Source organism: Notolepis coatsorum (genome assembly GCF_963971535.1).
Source record: "Notolepis coatsorum genome assembly, chromosome: 6".
NCBI lineage: Eukaryota > Metazoa > Chordata > Actinopteri > Aulopiformes > Paralepididae > Notolepis > Notolepis coatsorum.
The window spans coordinates 66,131,605-66,153,556 of NC_140170.1; the positions used below are offsets into that span (position 1 = coordinate 66,131,605).

At 44.7% G+C, this 21,952-nt stretch overlaps 1 protein-coding gene across 1 annotated transcript in view; it reads left to right on the forward strand.

The window, feature by feature from the left end:
• The window catches only part of nelfcd (negative elongation factor complex member C/D), a 58,443-nt gene extending 37,702 nt beyond the window's left edge, over positions 1-20,741 (forward strand). Inside the window, exons 10-15 of the mRNA XM_084316199.1 lie at positions 1,069-1,208; positions 7,946-8,060; positions 14,597-14,692; positions 15,870-16,010; positions 17,584-17,713; positions 18,200-20,741. Of these exons, the coding sequence (XP_084172325.1) occupies positions 1,069-1,208; positions 7,946-8,060; positions 14,597-14,692; positions 15,870-16,010; positions 17,584-17,713; positions 18,200-18,234 (657 nt within the window). The 3' untranslated portion in view covers positions 18,235-20,741. The remainder of the gene's footprint in view (positions 1-1,068; positions 1,209-7,945; positions 8,061-14,596; positions 14,693-15,869; positions 16,011-17,583; positions 17,714-18,199) is intronic.
• The last annotated feature ends 1,211 nt before the right edge of the window (positions 20,742-21,952 follow it).

Sequence of the window (21,952 nt, forward strand, 5' to 3'; positions counted from 1 at the left end):
TATAACTTGATATCGATAATTATCGTCGATATAATGTCTGTCGAGTTTAATTAACTTTTTTTTTGTTTTTAAACTTTTTTTTTTAGCGTTTATCGCTTTCCTGGTCAAGCATGACCGACAGTTGCAGGGTGAAACGGGAGAGAGAGCAGGGGGAGACATTCGGCAAATGACGGCGGGTCCGGGAATCGAACTCGGAGTCAACCAGATCCGTGACGCAGCACGGAGTCCCGCGCGAGCGCGGTAACATGGTGTGCTACTGGAGCACCCCTTAATTAACTTCTTATGCCCGGCGCCGATGGACGGGCTATTAATAGACTTGTTTTGCTGCTGCGAATGTCTAGAGTTGATGTCGTCATCAGTCCGCGCACGTTAGCAGTTAGCCAAAGCAAGCCGTGTATCCCATGACAATGTACTAAATATGACCCTAAAATACTCAGTTTCGCCCCAATACATTGCAACGACGTCCACCGTATACCCCACACTACTATAACCGTGGCCTCAGAATTCACACCACACACCTACTCGGCACGTAAACTATAAAATAGCGCTGTGCAAGCTAATTATCCTAGCCAGCCTTGTTTCTAATGCACTCAATATAACCATAAAATACTCTGTTCCGCCCCAATACATTGCAACGACGTCCACCGTATACCCCACACTACTATAACCGTGCCCTCAGAATTCACGCCACACACCCACTCGGCACGTAAACTATAAAATAGCGCTGTGCAAGCTAATTATCCTAGCCAGCCTTGTTTACTACTTGAGTGCTACCTCTCTACCCAGAGGTGTAGCGCGGGTCTCCTTCCGCTATCGGCCATCTTTTTCACTGATTGGTTGTTAGTGCGTGTGCTCATATCCAAGCTTGGAAAATCGATATATCGAAACTTTGCGACCACGTTTCATGTTTATTTCGAGGAAATAATTTATCGCGATAGTTATCGTTATCGTTTTATCGCCCAGCCCTACAGTACATTTAACTCTTTGTTCTGTATGTATGTGGTGGTGGAGGAACCTCTACCTTCTTTCATATAATTGATCTCTCCATCCATCCAAACGAACCTCTAGAACAAGCGGGTCAACATCAACAAGGACGAGCTGAAGTCCTCCTCCAAGGCCATAGAGACGGTGCACAATCTGTGCTGCAACGAGAACAAGGGCTCCACGGAGCTGGTGGCTGAGCTCAGCACCCTGTACCAGTGCATCCGGTGAGCAAGCCCCCTCTCCAGGGGTCAACTTTGTCCAAGGGAAGTGTTGTGGAATATTCAAATGAGCCAAACCGTAAACTGTAGGAATTCAGATTCAGTCAATTCGTATATACAAATATAGAACATAGTTTATTAATCTGTAAATACAGAGCTCAGTTTACAATCGGACATACTAAACCGTCTGACCAGAAAGTGATCAGACATGCTAAACGTTTGACCAGAAAGTGAGAAAGAGCCCTGGTCAGAACTTAGATTAAATACATAATCGAAATGACGTACATGAGATACCCGATATAACAGAAAAGGTAAACAAAATATGCCCTAGTGAGAGATTGAATAACAAAGACGGCTCTAGGGCTTATGTTATTGTCAAACTGTAGCCTAGTGTCTTAAAGCTGTATATTAGTTGATCATATTAACTAGTCAAACTGTACAGAGATTTAACACGGATGGACATAACATTTCCCTCACAATAGTTGTGATTGGAGGATCAAGGAAAGAGGGCAGGGTTTGAGATAGGTCAATCGAGCACCTCAGACGATAACCATTTATTTTGGAGCCCATGTATTTTCAGTTGTGAAGTCCATCCTCCTGGAGTGTGAATGTGACATATCACAAGAAAGTACTCAGCCTCTACTGCCTTTAACTATTGTTAGATCCTGATCAATCTGGCCAGTACCACGTCTTCGTCTGTTTGGCTCTCCATCCAATTCCTCTGCGTTGTGTCATTTTAATGGTCCTGACGTCTCAGATACTGGCTGATAAGATCCTTATCTCTCCCCGTTAGTACAATCCGCAAACCATAATAATTCTCCACCTCCGTAAGAATCCGACACTTCGACAACGTGAAATACCTTACAAGGAAAAGCGTGGTTTATTTGATAAACAGAAACCTCAGCTCAGATGTTAACAGATGTTATTGTCCTTGAAAAGTCTATTCTAATGATCTTTCGGTGTGTTCGTCTATCGTCCTTTTGTTATTCAGTCCAATAGTGTTCAGGCCTGGTCGTCAGCCTAACCCTCCTCGCGTTAGCCGAAGCTAATGATGATGTGGCATTCTTCCTCCCCCCCCCCTCTCGATGAGAGGAGAGAGTGTCTTCTGTGTGATCTCAGTCCTACTCGCTCTTGGTCTGCCTTACACCCGGAAACACTGTTCGACTTATAGATCTTCGTCGTAACAACGACGGCCCCGCCTTTTCTCCTGGTTGTCATGCGACGCTCATGACAACTGCTAATAACCTTTCACACATTTCAAAACGTTTCTCTACTGTTTCATCAAAGATGTCACCCCTCCCCCTCGCTCTTATCAATTTGTTCTTACAAGGAATTCAAAACAAACACCCTCGCTGGCAGTGTCCTTTTTGAAACCCTGAACGACCGTTCTATCACCGTCTTCCATGCACATTTCGATCTCACCGTTTTAGCTGTGGTCATCTCCCCCCAATCTATACATCACATACATTGAAAAAGCACCCCAAATCCTTCACTATTAATGACTTAACTTACCGTCTTTAGATAATAAAGTTTGAAAACATTGTTCCTCTGAAAACCTGGTGATATGGTTCTTCGTCTGAGGTCTTTCTAGACAAGGTGAACATGTAACGCTACCTTTTCCAAGAGGACGGCTGCAGATCGGGCTGTCATTCAACAAGGATTCTAAAGTCTTTACATCACATATCAAGTTGTTCTGGGTGCTCTGCTGGAGACGGTGGGGGAAAGACAAATATCCATTCATATAGATTTATTTTTTCTTGTTCTGCTCTGGGCCGGGAGGAACAGTATTTTGTTTATGATGTGTGGAAGTACACAAGAAATTACACTAAACTAAATCTTGAATCTTGGTAGAATAGAAAAAGAGTGAAGACAGAATAGAACAAGAGTGGAGACAGAATAGAAAAGGTTTGGAGACAGAATAGAACAAGAGTGAAGACGGAATATAACGAGTGGAGACAGAATAGAACAAGAGTGAAGACGGAATAGAACAAGAGTGAAGATGGAATAGAACAAGAGTGGAGACAGAATAGAAGACGGAATAGAACAAGAGTGGAGACAGAATAGAACGAGTGGAGACAGAATAGAACAAGTGGAGACAGAATAGAACGAGTGGAGACAGAATAGAACGAGTGGAGACAGAATAGAACAAGTGGAGATGGAATAGAAAAGAGTGGAGACGGAATAGAAAAGAGTGGAGACGGAATAGAAAAGAGTGGAGATGGAATAGAACAAGAGTTTAAGTTTATTTGGATCCCCATTAGCCACAGCAGTGCTGGGGCTATTCTTCCTGGGGTCCATAACACATAAAATACAGTTACAGACGTATACACTCACAACATTTACATGTCATACAGACCATTAAAACAACAATAAAAACCCTTATACACTCACAACATTTACATGTCATACAGACAATTAAAACAACAATAAAAACCCTAATCAAATTCATAATACAATATAAAAATATATACCCCTTATGAATTCATAATACAATACAATAATACCTACTCATAATTAATTCATAATACAGTACAGCATAATATACTATTTAGCTTTTACATACATTATCTATGTTCATATCAGCCAATTATACAATATTTTAATAATATATCCCTATCGGACACATGCCTTTTCATCCATATATACCTATCTCTTTATCAGACACATACATTTTCATTTACGTACACACTATCTATTAGAGTGGAGACGGAATAGAACAAGAGTGGAGACGGAATAGAACAAGAGTGGAGACAGAATAGAACAAGAGGGGAGATGGAAGACAACACATCCAGGAAGTGTTTGACGAACAATCTTACTGACCCTTATCAGAGTTGTACCCTTCCTGCTGACTTGTTGTTATCCTGTAAGAAGTCTCTTTGGATAAAGGCGTCGGCTAAATGACAAAATGTAAATCGGTGCTCCGTTATCCAAACGTCTTATCATAATGACAAACGGCTCCCCAAATGTTTGTCTAAAAGGGGGGGGGGTCATCCTCCTGTACCCTCCCCTATTCACCACGTCCCCTTGCTCTCCTTCCAGTGCAGCTGTTCTGGGTGTTGGTTGTATCCTGGTGTTGATCCCTCTCTCTCCGCTTCCTCAGGGGCCTCAGATAGTCGACAAGATAGTGGTCTGTCCCTCTCTCTTTGTGCAGAGAAGGGACTGACTCATAGCCCTTCGCTATATATGCTAAACATATAACAACGTACAGTATTGCCTATATTACTACCTACTATGCTAATATGTCTATACTACTAGGCACTCAACACTGTAGCACTCAAGTTCAACACTATTTGACGAACAATCTTACTTACCTTACTGCCAGAGTTGTACTCTTCCTGCTGACTTGTTGTACAGAACTTGTAAGTCGCTTAGGATAAAAGCATCCGCTAAATGACTAAATGTAAATGTAGTGTCACCTGATGACATCACATAATCACTTGGTTCCTTTGTTTCAAGCATACATAATGTAATTTTTATACAAAATGTAACCAGGTTAAAACAAGGGGCGTGTGTTCTGTTTTATGATGCCTTAAGGTCAGAACATAGAATTTGATGAGAGAGAGAGACGCCGGTTGGAGTGGAAGGACGAGGGCCCAGGGCATCCAGGTCTCTTTCACTCCAGGGTGTAATGAATTGAATGAATGAATGAAAACTTTATTTAACAGATTGCAGAATGGGTACAATACAGTACGGCTCAATACACACAATTGTTAAGGGGATGCAGACCAGAGAAAGACGTTTGTCTTGTTTACATCAGGGTCCCCCATTTTCAATTCATAGTGACATTTATGACATGCACAACATACATGACATCATGACATTTATGGCATAGGGACATACATGACATACAGGTATATAGTACTGTTACATTTGTGACATATATGATATGCAAATATACTACTGTTACCCATAGATCCTGACAGAGTATATACATATGATGGGGAGGAGACTGTACATTAGGAGGGGGTGGGTGGGTGGGAGAGAAATATACATACGGTGTGGAGAGAATATATACATGCGGTGGGGAGGAGACTGTACATTAGGAGGGGGTGAGGGGGTTTGGACATTTACGGTGGCCAGTTTCGAATTGCAGCCTCCCGTAGGTGCTCTTTTAGAGCGGTTTTGAATGTGGGTAGGGATTCACATTCTTTTACAGCTTTGGGTAAGGGCGTTCCACATTGATGTGGCATAATTGCAAAACGTGTTTAGTCCCTTGTTTGAGCCGAATCTGGGTTTAACATGATTTGTTGAGCTTCCTCTGGTGTTGTGGTCGTGGTATTCACTGACCTTTGGGAAGTATTTCGACATGTACATGGGTACCTTAATCGTATAGTGTATCTTGCAGGGCTGTACGCTAAGCTTTTTCACTAGGGGCACACTTGCCCCTAAATGAGACATTTAGGGGCAAAAAATATTTTTTAGGGGCAAATTTTTAAATAACAATTTTACCATTATTAAAAAAATATGTTCCTCCTGCCTCATTACTGTGGTCCTTTTATTTAACATTTAAGTGCGTTTGTTTTCAGGTTTGTATCTTTTATAATGAACCAACCGAGAAAGTGTGTAAATCACTAATAGAACAAAAACAACAAACTGTGTGTGTGTGTGTGTGTGTGTGCGCGCGCTTGTGTAGTGCTCCTTGAATGAGATCACCACAACACACACACACCATTGCATTAATCAGGAGGACAAGAAACTCTGCATACATTTGTTTCACAATGAAAAGTGCTTTAGAAATCAAATGAATTATTATTGTAAATAACCCCATGAAAGGTTTATTATTTGTATGGGTAATTACCTGCTTCATATTTGTGATGTTACTGGTTTCAGGGTGTGCCTAAAGTGATCAATGTGTTGGGCCGTTTATAGAGATCTATGCCAATTAATGTTTATGTATATCCGGGACTTTTTTTAGTAAGAATTGAGAGGTATTTGTATATGTGACCTTTATTTTGAAAACCGTGTTGCGACGCAACCTTATTTACATTTGCGCTTTTGACAGTGAAATGTTCAGTCCAACTTAGCTCGAAGGAAAGACTAATCAAAAAGGTTTAATTGACCCGTATGAGGCTCTTACGGTAGGACTTTGATTGTTTATAGAAGTGGAATGTAATACTATGCTAAACGAGAAATAAACAGTTTGTGACAGCCAGTAAAGTTGCAAGCCACTTTCATTTCATATACGGGGACACCGTGACAATTATTAGTATTATCTTATTTGCATATTGTCTCATTATTAGATAGATAGATAGGTTGATATTTTATAAATTTAAGTAGACAGTATTTCACGTCCTAATAGTGGGCTACTACTACTCACCTAATGCATGGCTGAACCTGAACGTTAGAAGTGTCCGTGTCCCCGTCAATCAATCATCACATCATCACGTCAATCATCATCATCTTATCATCTCTCCACATCGGACGTGGTTGTCATAAGATGGACTGATATCCACTCCGTTGTTCTTGCAGAGCAAAATTTGTATCTTAAATGTATTGAAATGAGGTGCTTCTTTGGCGATGCAATAGTCCATATTGAAAGGAAGAGAGGCCACATTCAGTTTCGTTTTGCTAGGAATTATGGGATTTGGTGTTGGATGTATAGACTACGCAGATAGGGACATGGTCTTTAATCGCACGATAGACTACAAGTACCAAGTATATAGCGTGACCTAGATTCACTCCACACGCAAATCTTTTTTTTCACTCAGGCTATCTGTGATCGCAGTAAGTTCATTCATTGCCGACAGATTATTTCATAGCACCACGACATTGTGTCGCACTGACAGCTCGCGTGAGTGGCGTCATCACACGCCTTGGATAATTTAGGAGTGAAATGCGAATGCAAGGCTTGAAAGCACTACTCGCAAGCCCGCCCCCAGATAATATTTACCAATCGCAACGGCCAATTAAAGGGGCAATTCGCGTTCATATCATCGCAGTGTACAGGCCTGTGTCTTGTAGACCAGGCCCATTGCAAGTTCCTGTACTCTGTCGTCTACTCTAAGCCATCCTAGGTTGTCAAAGTGGGCAGGGGTGAGGTGGGTTCTAGGAGTATGGTCAAGCAGTATTATTTTTTTTATCAACTTTTTCTCCCATTTTTCTATTTTTCTCCCATCCCAATTTTTTGTATCATCCAATTCAACCCTCCCCTGTCTTTGAAACTGTTTCATGCCTCCCACAAGCCGGCTCCAATGTGGACTAAGTCATACATAGCACGATACTCGAGGTAACAGCAGTCGCATCTTTCCACCTGCGCGGCTCGATCTTTCAGCGTCAGGGGTCTGGGCTTTGGAGGGACCCCGCCCCCGTCGCTTCCTGATTCTACTGCGCCGGCGCACCAAACGACCTGTAGGAGTCGCTGTCCACAATGCCCGATCCCCACCCATCAGTTTCCCTCCCCCTAATACTGCCAATGTGTATTAGTGCGGACGACCAGCTAAACTGAAAGCAATGTGGAGCGCTGGGCTCGAACAGGGAGGCGAACCTGTTCGAGCCCAGTCTCCAGTATTCGTGGTGAGCGCCTTGCCCACTGCACCTCGTAGCCGCCCGTCAAGCAGTATTCTGACCAGTTTGTTTTGTGATGTTTGTAATCTTGTTTTTAGCGCCTTTGAGGTGCTTTGGTACCATGAGGTGCAAGCATAGTCGTAGTTGACCTCGTCTTCTCTGGTTTGTGCTGAAGACCCGCTGGGCTGCTTGCTGTCGACCTCCTCTTGACTGACTGTGTTGTCCGTGTCTCTGTCCAGGTTCCCGGTGGTGGCCATGGGGGTGCTGAAGTGGGTGGACTGGACGGTCTCTGAGCCTCGCTACTTCCAGCTCCAAACAGACCACACGCCGCTCCACTTAGCCCTGCTGGACGAGGTGAGCCTAGAAGAAGTCCTTATTTTGTCATGCAGATTAACACACGCAATACGCATGCAAGATGGGTGACGTACAGGAACACACACACGCATGCATTGGGTCGCCGTTGAAACGTCTCTCTGCACTGTGACTTGACCCATCCCGTCGTCCTTCCCCCTCGAGGTCAGCCGGGAGCAGACAAGTGCTCCTGTCCGTCTTCGTCAGCGATCTTCAATTTGACTAGCTCACCCCCCCCCCCCCCCCCCCATCTATGCGACATTCAGTTTCACCAAAAAACAATGCTTGTTTATTTTGCACATAATCTCATAAGTCTACACTCTATAATCATTGTCAGATAGTAGAAGAACTGAACACTTGTTATTAACTGAACACTTATTATTAACTGAACACTTATTATTAACTGAACATGTATTATTAACTGTGAACACTTGTTATTAACTGTGAACACTTGTTATTAACTGTGAACACTTGTTATTAACTGAACACTTGTTATTAACTGAACACTTGTTATCAACTGAACACTTGTTATTAACTGAACACTTGTTATTAACTGAACACTTGTTATTAACTGTGAACACTTTATTAACTGAACACTTGTTATTAACTGTGAACACTTGTTATTAACTGTGAACACTTGTTATTAACTGTGAACACTTGTTATTAACTGAACACTTGTTATTAACTGTGAACACTTGTTATTAACTGAACACTTGTTAATAACTGAACACTTGTTATTAACTGAACACTTGTTATTAACTGAACACTTGTTATTAACTGTGAACACTTGTTATTAACTGAACACTTGTTATTAACTGAACACTTCATATTAACTGTGAACACTTGTTATTAACTGAACACTTGTTATTAACTGTGAACACTTGTTATTAACTGTGAACACTTGTTATTAACGTAAGGTTATGTATATAACAAAGTTCTATGAATTATGGCTGCCGCTCAGCGTCATTCTGCACGCACTTCACTTCGTGCACGAGCACTGAATAAAAAATTCCACAATGTACCTTTACATCCCAACATTCGTCTGGCCACACCCCTATCCGCTTACCTTCATAAGCAGGTGTGTGGTCACCTACTCGCCTCTTTCCCAAACTTTCACCACAAGGCGAGATCAAGGGCCGCAGCGGCGTCCTGACGCTGAGCGTCACCATAATTCGTAGAACTTGGTTATATACATAACCTTACGTTCTATTTCATTATGGCTGCCGCTCAGCGTCATTCTGCACAAGAGGAGCTGAGCGGGAGCCAAAGCTCGACAAATGTACCCCGCTGAGGCCCCCCACAACCATCAGACCGGGGAGGACCGAGCCCCCCGACCCTCCCTAATGGAGGGATACCCTCCCTATTGGAGGACGGGAGGGAGACGGATCCGACCGTGCGAAGAGGAACTCAAGCAACTCAACGCACAGGGTGAGCAGACCGTGGCTTGACCCCACGACTACGCACACGCACAACCCGCATGCCACCAGGGAACGAACGGAAGGAACAACCCTTGTTACTGCCCCCAAAATCACGGGGTCAAGAGCAAACTCAACCCCGTGGCAAGGCCGTAGCAGCGGAGCGCGAAGGAAGACCCAGACCCACTGAAGGGACTGGATCCCCTGGAAAAAGGGGGCCCGGAGAGGTCAATGACGCCAGGCATCAAGACCCCACCAGGCGGTCACTTAGTGACACCGCCCCCCACATCGCCAGCGTATTCGGACAGGGCCCCTCCAAGAGCGGGCCCTTTCCCCCCCATTAGTACACCCCCTGGCACACTGACCCTGCAACACATGCAGTCAGCATGGCCGTAAAGCATTCAAAAGGTTAACCAACGGAAGCAGGCAACGCACCGGGGAAACCAGGCAGCAGGCTGTAGACCCGAGCCTGGAGCACTGCGGACGAGACAGGCGCCAAAGGGGTCAACTGAAAACAGCCTCCCCGGCGGAAGGGGCGTATGCTGGCGTTGTTGAGCACCATGACAAAGCCTCCATCAAAAAACCCCACCCAGAGGGGTCGAGGCAGAGAAGGCTGACACGATTGGCAGACGTCATGAACGTGCAGGGGCACACTCAACCGGGTAACCCAGGAGTTGACTCTGCTCCAACACACCAGGGAATCAACCACCCTCTCGGTACACAGACGGTGGTTGTTCCTATAACCCCTCAAGAAAAAACTCCAAAACACACCTGCGGGTATACACCAGCTATACCGCAGTACAAGTGTTTCAGTTTCCAAAAAAGGGTTATCCCAGGCCTACGGTTTCAACGAAACATTACTTCGGACCGGGCCCGGCGGCTCGGGAAGCACACAGGGTTACCAGAGGAGGTCCAGAAGACTACCCCAACAGCCCCCTCTTCGCCATGCGTGAGAGAGGAGCGAAAGAAAGGAGACCAGTCCCTTAGGATAGTGCCAGGTACAATGTGTACCCAACAAAGGGTCTCCATAACGCCTAACCCTGTGACACCCGGGCCGACCCGGCATTTTCCCCCCCGAAAAAAGCACAAGTCCCTCAGGGTACCAGAACAGCAGATCTGCGTCCCCGGCAGACAACGGGTTAACTGACCTGGACCAGCGCGACCAGAACCAGTCCCGTGCCCTAACCACGCCGACATGCCCACTCCAGAAGAGGGGGTAGGTATGCGTGTCGATCTAAAACATGAAAAGAGGGTGCCACCCAGACGGTCCCATTTGTACCGCCTCAGTGGCCCACCCCAAGGGCGTGAGACCCCTCTACCTATGTTCTGATCTATTCCGTTAACATCCCCCAGATATGAACGAGAATTCATCGAGACAACCTAGTAAACTGGCGCTCGGAAGAGACAAAACTCCATCCCAGTTGCCCTATAAAAACGCTGTTTTAATAACGAGCAACCAAGGCGCACTTAGCCCCCTGCGTGATTCTTAACATAAACACCCCGAGCCAGCACTATGTACGCGTCGAGACTCAAACACATCAATGGATAGTCTAGCAAGACACCAGACATTGTTCCTCCAAGTCGCCTGGGAGAACGACATGGAGCCGTCGTGCTTCATGTTCCTTCCTCTTTTTATTTAAAAAAGAAAGAAACACAGACTGACATGAATCCCACGTGACGCAGCTGAGGGTAAAAATGGTTTACATTTTTACATCCCGCCACCCTCGCCACATGGAGGAGACGGAAATCCCCAGAGAGACTTCCCACGTGAGCTGTATAGATTGAAAAGAATATATTGCAACATTGAGCTATGTAACACTTGGGTTAGGGCTCTCCGAGGAGGAGGCACTGAACCAATACACACTCAATAATCGAATTGAATCGAATACACACACAATAGAGCAGAACTAATTTTTTTGAAGTTCTACTCACCTTGACAATCTGAGGAGGGGGCTCTGAACTCTGAGGAGGCTCCCTCACTGGGAAGGAGAGTCCGAACTCACAGAAGGCACTTCTCTCTGAGGAGGAGCTTCGTGAGGAGGAGCTCTGACAACTCCCTGAAACAGATCCATAACATGGACCTGAACAACCCACGGAAGTCTTACCACTAGAGACGTGTTCAGTGACGTACTCTATGGCGGGGGAATTTCCGCGGTGCACACGCCCAATCTTCCAGGGCGTGGGACCAGGAAACTCCCCCCCCCCCCCCCCCCCCCCTTTTACCCTGTAACGTGCCGAACAGCAACGTGACAGGAACCTTGAAGGACAGGAGGTTTTAACCCCTGACCAATCAGAAAAGGGGAGGAAAGGATTACCAGTTCACCCCTTTATGACCCCTCACCCATGATACGATGTAATGACAAGTAGAGCATGACACAGTCATAGCCTGCTACATGAAGCACCGAACAGCCTCACATAGCTCATGTGATAACCTGCTACCTGAGTTTTACTAAGGAAAAACACAGAACAGAGAGGGCCCCTTTAAGAGCCCTGGTCCAGACTTACACATGTGCTTCTGTGGGCCAAACCTAACCCAGTTGTAGATCACAAAGACACACACAACCCTTCATCAAAACAAAAAATGGCACAGTACACTCCTACTACAGAGAAACGCCGTTTTTCATAACGAGAAAAGACAGAAGTCCTCGATTATGTATTGGCCACAGGCCTTGCTAAGCACACATGATAAGTGACCAAACAACCTTTTCTTTAGGAAAAAATTGTTTCTCAAGCGGAAAGCACAACCCCAGCAATTAAGCTGAGGGTTACATCGTATCCCCACAAACACGGTGACAAAATATATTGTAACCAAACATGTCTGAGAGGAGGGGGGGAGCCCCAGGGAAACCGGGGGGTCACCCCTCCTATCTTACCCTTGATACGACCAAGGCGAACAGACACCTCTGTTAATGTGTGAACATACTGTTCATTGTCATCACAGGCTGAGAAAAAGATTCATTCCTTAATCACATGTCACTAAGCATAGCTTTACAGGTTTAATTAACCCTCTTAGTTGTGAGTTCACCCACGGTACAACGTTACATGAACACACATGTTCTCATCACAACCAAACCAGTTCATTTTTACAACACGTAATAAACAACGCCGATTTACTACAGAGAGAAGCTATACCAGTGACGAGACAATTCACACACAACACGCGTCGTATCCTCAATGTATTGCAGCAACACATGTTTTGGAAAACATCGTTATTACAAAACATTTAGAAGGGAAGAAAAGAAGAAGTGTTTAAAGTCCGGAGGACTCCTACCTTCACCCAGAACGCAGGCCGAGAGAACCGCAACACTGGTTAACGGGACACCGAGTTGAACCCAGCATCTCCTGCGCCGGTGACGAGGGTATGTCCGCAACGCCACCCAGCCGCCGTTCTTCCATGTTGACGAAGTCCTCGCTGGCACTGGCACCCGGGTGTAGGGTCGACTAACATCCTCTGTCAAAGATGACGTCGTAGTCAGAGTGTTTAAGGCATGTTAAAGTCACAGTAACGTTTCAACAGTGTAGCATTAAGCTAACAGCCGTCCGACTGATAGCAACAAGCTAACGTTCACTAGCCTGGTAAACACAACGAGCTAGCGCCACAGCTGACTGGCTAACACAGTAGGCCACAAACTAGCACGCCAGCTAAGTAGCTATCACCTGAACTGTACACAACGACATAACAAGCCACACTTCAGACAGGCCGCTGTCCAAGTCCCTCCCCATCCTAAGAGGGAAGAGAAAAAGAAATGTCAAACACAGTTTTCAACTGTGATTTACCAGACATACAGCGGAGCCAGCACAATTCCCATCCGGGCTGCAGCCGACTTTGAGCATGGAACTCCCGATAAAGAAGATCCTATGCCCACATTTCCTCGTTAGGGTGTACTTCCACTTTTATGTGAAAGATGGGGTCTGCACGGAACGGAGAAGCATCCGCTCGTCCAGAGAATCCCGGGTTTTTCCCAGGTCTTGGTCGCGGCCCACTAGATTGACCATCATGGGCGTCAGACCAAGATTCTCCGTCCGCTGCTTAAGAAGCCGAGCAGAGGACCCCAGCCCGGAGTCGGCGTTCGTAAAATTGTCAGCTAACCCCCATAGCATAACAGACAACCAGAGCAAGCAAGCAAAACAATACTCACCCCACCCGGAAGCAAACCGATTTCTCACAACAGCCGGTGCTTCCTACAGTCCAGCTGTATGACCGGAGGGCAACCCCATCCAGCCACAGCAAGGAGGACTGCAGTCGGGGAGTACATCAGCGGCGCGAGCCCCTAATACGAAAAAGCCGATGGAGGTCAAAATGATCATCATCTTCCAGACACTCCAGTGACGAAGACAATATCGCCGTATTTTCTCAAATAGTGAGAGAGAAAATAAAGATATGATGTCAACGTATCTTCCCGTTCTTTTGTTTTCCAACTTTCTTCTACTAACAACCTCGTCAAGTGTGGGATCTACCGAAGGCACTTCCTTGTGGTGAAAGTTTGGGAAGGAGGCGAGTAGGTGGCCACACACCTGCTTATGAAGGTAAGCGGATAGGGGTGTGGCCAGACGAATGTTGGGATGTAAAGGTACATTGTGGAATTTTTTATTCAGTGCTCGTGCACGAAGTGAAGTGCGTGCAGAATGACGCTGAGCGGCAGCCATAATGAAATAGAACTGTGAACACTTGTTATTAACTGTGAACACTTGTTATTAACTGTGAACATGTATTATTAACTGTGAACATGTATTAACTGTGAACATGTATTATTAACTGTGAACATGTATTAACTGTGAACATGTATTAACTGTGAACACTTGTTATTAACTGTGAACACTTATTAACTGAACACTTGTTATTAACTGAACACTTGTTATCAACTGAACACTTGTTATTAACTGAACACTTGTTATTAACTGAACACTTGTTATTAACTGTGAACACTTGTTATCAACTGAACACTTGTTATTAACTGAACACTTGTTATTAACTGAACACTTGTTATTAACTTTGAACACTTGTTATTAACTGAACACTTGTTATTAACTGTGAACACTTGTTATTAACTGAACACTTGTTATTAACTGTGAACACTTGTTATTAACTGAACACTTGTTATTAACTGAACACTTCTCTCTCAGATCTGCACGTGTCACCAGCTCCTCCACCCTCAGGTTCTCCAGCTGCTCATCAAGCTCTTCGAGACGGAGCACTCGCAGCTCGACGTCATGGAGCAGGTATGTTCACGTTCACATTCTTCTATTGTCACAGCTTTTTAAAATTTACATGCACTCGGAAAAAAACGTGAGATGCTTGTTTTTCCCGGCTCCTCAACCGTAGTATATTTGTAAACATAGTACACAAACTACACAACGTATATTCTATCTATACAAACTATAAATATAAATATAAACTATAACTATAAACTAGATAGGCTATAAATAAACTAAAATGATCAACTAAACATAATACACAATGTATATTCTATCTATACAAACTATACTATACTAACTGTCTAAATCAACTATGAACTATAAACTAAAACTATTAACTAAACATAATACACAACGTACATTCTATCTATACAAACTATACAATATAAGGTATATGTTAACAGCAGTCTGTATGTGTAATAAGTGTGCTTGTGTGGTAAGTGACGTCTCTAAGGTGCTTTTGTGTGTATGCTTGTCTTGTGTGATCATTTAGAGTGTGTGTCAGTAGTCTGGGAATATAAGTGTCATTGTCTCACAAACTACCTCGTTGTCAAAGTAGGGACTCAAGCTGAGCGAGTCCAGAACATTTAAAGATGCAGTCGTTTAAATGAGGACAGGCTTGACTCAACTTTGTACAGTTGTGTGAAATGGATGTAAGAACAATTATTGTATTATTATTATTGTAACGTATAATATAACCGATGGGGCATACCGTCCCACATCTGTTTATTTTTTCTCATATCTTTTATTTCATTGTCTATATTTATGTCTTTCTACTATTACCCTGCCCACACCTGTACCTCCTTCCCCCCATGCTGCTATGACGCCTGAATTTCCCCAAGGGGATCAATAAAGGAATATCTTATATTATCGTATCTTAACCCTTTCACTACCACACTACAGAAGGTTAACCCTTTACTATCACACTACAGACGTCTGTAGTGTGATAGTAAAGGGTTAACCTTCTGTAGTGTGGTAGTGAAAGGGTTAACCTGCTGTCGTGCGGCAGTGAAAGGGTTAACCGTTTGGTAGTGTGGCAGTGAAAGGGTTAAATAAGCCATTGGGCCGGCGATGATCTGAAAATGTCTACACTTGAAATGATGGGAGATTCTGGGTTGATTGATTGATTGATTGATGGTGCTTGTTGAGTTGTGGTTGGATGACCCTTCAGCTGACGGTGTGGCTGTTGTCTCTTCCTCAGCTGGAGTTGAAGAAAACCCTGTTGGACAGGATGGTTCATCTGCTGAGTCGTGGCTACGTGCTTCCTGTCGTGGGCTACATGCGCAAGTGTCTGGAGAAGCTCAACACAGACATCTCACTCATCAGATACTTTGTCACTGAGGTATGGCCACTCAAACTGTGTAATAGAACACAAGATACTTGTGCCCTAATACATAGGATACAAACCCAGTTTAGGGTGTAGGGGGATGGAATAGGATATGAACCTGGTTTAGGGTAAGGGGTGTAGGGGTAGGGAATAGGATATGAACCCGGTTTAGGGTAAGGGGTGTAGGGGTAGGGAATAGGATATTAACCTGGTTTAGGGTAAGGGGTGTAGGGGTAGGGAATAGGATATGAACCTGGTTTAGGGTAAGGGGTGTAGGGGTAGGGAATAGGATATGAACCTGGTTTAGGGTAAGGGGTGTAGGGGTAGGGAATAGGATATGAACCTGGTTTAGGGTAAGGGGTGTGGATGCAGGAGGGAAATGGTTCAAATGCGAGTTCCAGGTATTGACAAAGCCGATGCTACATACCACATGGCCCCCAATGGCCACCACAACCCAACATGTAGATGGACAGTGAGAGCAGCACATCACCAGGGTTATCAAGTGTAGATAGATGGACAGTGAGAGCAGCACATCACCAGGGTTATCAAGTGTAGATAGATGGACAGTGAGAGCAGCACATCACCAGGGTTATCAAGTGTAGATAGATGGACAGTGAGAGGCAGCACATCACCAGGGTTATCAAGTGTAGATGGATGGACAGTGAGAGGCAGCACATCACCAGGGTTATCAAGTGTAGATAGATGGACAGTGAGAGCAGCACATCACCAGGGTTATCAAGTGTAGATGGATGGACAGTGAGAGCAGCACATCACCAGGGTTATCAAGTGGGCACCTTACCTCCCTTCACTGGTGTTTCGTTAAGTTAGGCCCACAACACCTCAGGAAGACCAGCGTCCCAGAACCACCCCCTTCCATGCTAGCTCCCCTTTTTTCCATGATATCCACATGCCGAACCTCCCTATGTTATCCTATGTCATAAATACAACAATTACTGATACCAATATCACACAATATCACACAAACACTTGTGTTGCAGTTTTTTTTATTTTTAAGATTTCAGGTCGGGCGCCCCAGTGGCGAACCACATAACACGCTGAGTCGCGGCACGGCCGACCCGGTCGTTATTTGTCGAATGTCTTCCCCCCACTCTGTCTCCCGTTTCACCTCTCTCTCTCTCTCTCTCTCTACTGGACTGCCCAGTAGAATAAAGCGATAATTGCTAAAAAAAGAAAAGAAATGATAAAAAAAATTAAAATAAAAATCAGGTCTAAATACCAAATTCTAATCAGGGCGGGAAATTAACTCAAGTCACCAGCCAAGTGCAAGAAACTTTGTAGCTTAAATAAGCATCATTCAGAGGTTGTTTTATAGTCTGAAAACTAGTTTGGACCGGTCAAATATTGAAGGTTGCTTGTCACTTTGTCCTGGCCTGACGTCGATATATTTCGACATGGAAGTTTAATCTCCCTGTGGGACATCATGTGCATGTAGATCTTGGGATATTTACATATTCCTGCAGTACATTGATTAAAAAAGGTTTTTGGCTAAAGACGTAAGACGTGGATAGAAGTGAATGTTTTGGATTGTATCAGTTGTACCAGATGTCTCGCTGGTGCTCCTCTGCAGGTGCTGGATGTCATCGCGCCTCCCTACACGTCAGATTTTGTGCAGCTCTTCTTGCCCATCCTGGAGAACGACAGCATCGCGGGCACAATCCGAACAGAGGGAGAACACGACCCCGTCGCAGAGTTCATAGGTCCGTTTTTATCTACGTCTCATTTTCTAAAGTCAAAACCACTTGCATAGCGAAGACCCCATTTACACCTGACATTCAAATGACAGAAATATGTATTTAAGATGTATAATTATTATTTCTTTCTAACCGGTCAGGTGATTAATATCAATTGATTCAGGTAGAGCTGGTTAGGAATTGTAATCCAAATGAAAAATCTATCCCAAGTGATGGATGCTGTAGAGACAACCACATCTCTAACTCATTTTGCATTTTGTTGCATTTTTTACTGTATGAAGCACAATCTTAGGGGGCCAAGCATTTCACTGTAATGTACCTTATATGTGACGAATAAAACAAAACTTGAAATTGAAACCAGACATTCAAATGAGCTGACCGATATCGTGAAAACTGACGTACGCCACGGAAACGACGTGGAGTTTCATTAGTAGAAATGTGCAGGAAGTAGAACCCTGACCGCTCATGTAATTCTCTCTCTTGTTTTTCCAGCTCACTGCAAGTCGAACTTCATCATGATCAATTGATCCTAGAAGGACCGTTATGCACGGCTGGAGAAACACCCTGGATAAAGAGATTCTCCCCGGAGTCTGACCACGACGAGGAGGAGGAGGAGGAGACTCGCATCCTTCATCATTCCATATGAAGAATGCAAATAGTGGAGGTGCTCAAGGAACTACACGATGCCAGACCCCCCCCCCCCCCCCCCCCCGGTCTGTTTGACGGCCCTGTCTGGCCCCATGCACGACAAACTCAAGACTTTCAAGCTATGTTCACAGCTGATAATAAGTGTTCAGTTAATTATAAGTGTTCAGTTAATAAAAAAAAAAAGTGTTTAGTGATAGTAAATCTATTGTGAGTAGCAGATCAGGGGGGGATTTTGAAGCGAGCGGATTTGAGCTGTTGTGTTTTCTTGTTTTAGTTCTGGGTTGTTTGACTGCTTCCAACTGACTGTGTACTGGCCATTTCACACCTTTCACTGCTACCATCCATCTACTTCCTACTGCTACCATCCATCTACTTCCTACTGCTACCATCCATCTACTTCCTACTGCTACCATCCATCTACTTCCTACTGCTACCATCCATCTACTTCCTACTGCTACCATCCATCTACTTCCTACTGCTACCATCCATCTACTTCCTACTGCTACCATCCATCTACTTCCTACTGCTACCATCCATCTACTTCCCTCTGACTTCAGGCTGTACGTCTCCACTCAAGAAGGCAAGCTTTTAGCTTTTCTGTCGGAAACTATAGAACGATATCTCCTTTTTATCTCTTTCCAAAACACCTGAACTCTTGAACCCAACGGTCTCGATCTCCCTCGCCTTGCAGAACCGGCTCCCAGAACCCACTGGTCATCAAGGCTGTAGGTCCGCCAGCATGGAGTCATGAGGCAGAGACTAATGTTCAGGTCTACATCACAGCCACAGCCTGATCCTGTACATTTTCATTCTAACATGCAGTAAATCTTCCATTGTCACCAGGCACTCAGCTGTTGTTTGTTCAAGTCATCTTCCATCCAGACGACTAGCCGGGCTGCCTACCTTCTTTCTCCGGCCCCAGAGCCCTGCAGCCCCCCTTACCTCCATGCGTCCGTCTGTGGAGGGTGTAACTACCGTACTGTCTGCCTGGGGAGGGTGTAGACTACCCTACTGTCTGGGGAGGATGTAGACTACCCTACTGTCTGTCTGGGGAGGATGTAGACTACCCTACTGTCGGCCTGGGGAGGATGTAGACTACCCTACTGTCTGTCTGGGGAGGATGTAGACTACCCTACTGTCTGTCTGGGGAGGATGTAGACTACCCTACTGTCTGTCTGGGGAGGATGTAGACTACCCTACTGTCGGCCTGGGGTGGGTGTAGACTACCCTACTGTCGGCCTGGGGAGGATGTAGACTACCCTACTGTCGGCCTGGGGAGGGTGTAGACTACCCTACTGTCTGTCTGGGGAGGGTGTAGACTACCCTACTGTCTGTCTGGGGAGGGTGTAGACTACCCTACTGTCGGCATGGGGAGGATGTAGACTACCCTACTGTCTGTCTGGGGAGGATGTAGACTACCCTACTGTCGGCATGTGGAGGATGTAGACTACCCTACTGTCTGTCTGGGGAGGATGTAGACTACCCTACTGTCTGTCTGGGGAGGGTGTAGGCCTGGGGAGGGTGTAGACTACCCTACTGTCTGTCTGGGGAGGGTGTAGACTACCCTACTGTCAGTCTGGGGAGGATGTAGACTAGGGCTGGGCGATATGGAAAAAAATCATATCGCGATAACGATATGATAATTTTATTTTATTTCTCGATATACATTTTTTTTTTTTTTTTTAACAACAGATGTATGTTTATTTTGCAGCAATTCTTTGTCATTGCCGCCATCTTTAGTGTTACATCCCCTCACACTCCAGTTCTCAGGCTGTAGCTGGTTTAAAAGCTAAAGTAAACCGGCTTCTCTGCTGGCTGTGGCTCCAGAGGAGTTGAACAGTTCTGGCTCTGCTAGTTTATTTTCGATCTTTTGGCGCTTTTTTGGTGGACAAACCACCGCACATGTGCACTGTGACTCGTGACTGGAGTCTAGTTCTGCTAGCACACATAGCCTACTGTGTACAGACGGTTTCAAAATGTATTTTAAATTAGAAAGCAAACAAAATAAATGGACAAGAGAAAAATAAATCTGAATTTGGTCAGTATTGTCATTTGGACAAGCAAAGCCATTACTTTAAGTTGCAGGCAAGAAAGACAAGTCTGTCCACTGTCTCTGGTTTTAAAACTGCCCTGTTGCAGGTAAAAAAAAAAAAACGATTTTTTTTTAATTTCGATATTCGATATCGATTATTAAAATATATCGCGATATTTATCGTTATCGTTATATCGCCCAGCCCTAATGTAGACTACCCTGTCGGTCTGGGGAGGATGTAGACTACCCTACTGTCGGCCTGGGGAGGATGTAGACTACCCTACTGTCTGTCTGGGGAGGGTGTAGACTACCCTACTGTCTGTCTGGGGAGGGTGTAGACTACCCTACTGTCTGTCTGGGGAGGATGTAGACTACCCTGTCGGTCTGGGGAGGGTGTAGACTACCCTACTGTCTGTCTGGGGAGGGTGTAGGCCTGGGGAGGGTGTAGACTACCCTACTGTCTGTCTGGGGAGGGTGTAGACTACCCTACTGTCGGCCTGGGGAGGGTGTAGACTACCCTGTCGGTCTGGGGAGGATGTAGACTACCCTACTGTCGGTCTGGGGAGGATGTAGACTACCCTACTGTCGGCCTGGGGAGGATGTAGACTACCCTACTGTCGGTCTGGGGAGGATGTAGACTACCCTACTGTCGGCCTGGGGAGGATGTAGACTACCCTATAGGGCTGTACCGAATGTAATTTTTTTTACATTCGAAGCTTCTATTGAAGTTTTCGAATGAAGCTTCGAATGTCTGTTGTCATATTTTATGACTTAATCATTGATTATTTCTTTTTTTTTATATACTCAAACAAAATCCTCAATTTGAATAGTGATTAATCTGATTAAATTTGTCTTTATTCTTTTTATTAAATCAACTTTTTTTAATGAATATACCTCATCATTTTCGTCAACATAAATACCGTAATTCCTCTAATAATAACCCCGGCTTGTATTTGTTTCAACTGTAGCGGGTACCAGGCTTGTATTAGGAGGAGGCCTGTATAAGAGGGAGGCCTATATTTCAAATTTTCAAACGGATCATAATAAATAAATCAACATTTTGTGTCAGTTTGAACCCAGTAAAATGTACTGGGTTCATTTATTGAAACCAAGTACTGTATGAAATAGTAAACAGTGCAATTACAGGTGGTCACTGGTCATTTCAACGTTTTCAAAGTGAAATCAAGTAACTAGCTCAGTATATTAGTAACCCGGCTTGTATTAGGAGGCCGGCTTATAATTGCTTAGCTCAAGCGCGAACCCGGCCATTAATAGAGACCCGGCTTGTATTTGAGACCCGGTTACTATTAGAGGAATTACGGTAATCCAATAAGGGCACGGTTGGTACGAAAGTGATGGTGACGTCTTGATGGAGCGCCAAGCGGATGCAACCCTGGCTACATCATTTATGACAAATGTTTTATTAAAAATGTTATGACGAGTCATATACTATAATAGTGTAGCCTAATCTTTATCTGCAACTGTGAAGAAAATAATAATTAGAATATTCGGTACAGCCCTACTACCCAAGTGTCGGCCTGGGGAGGATGTAGACTGCCACACGC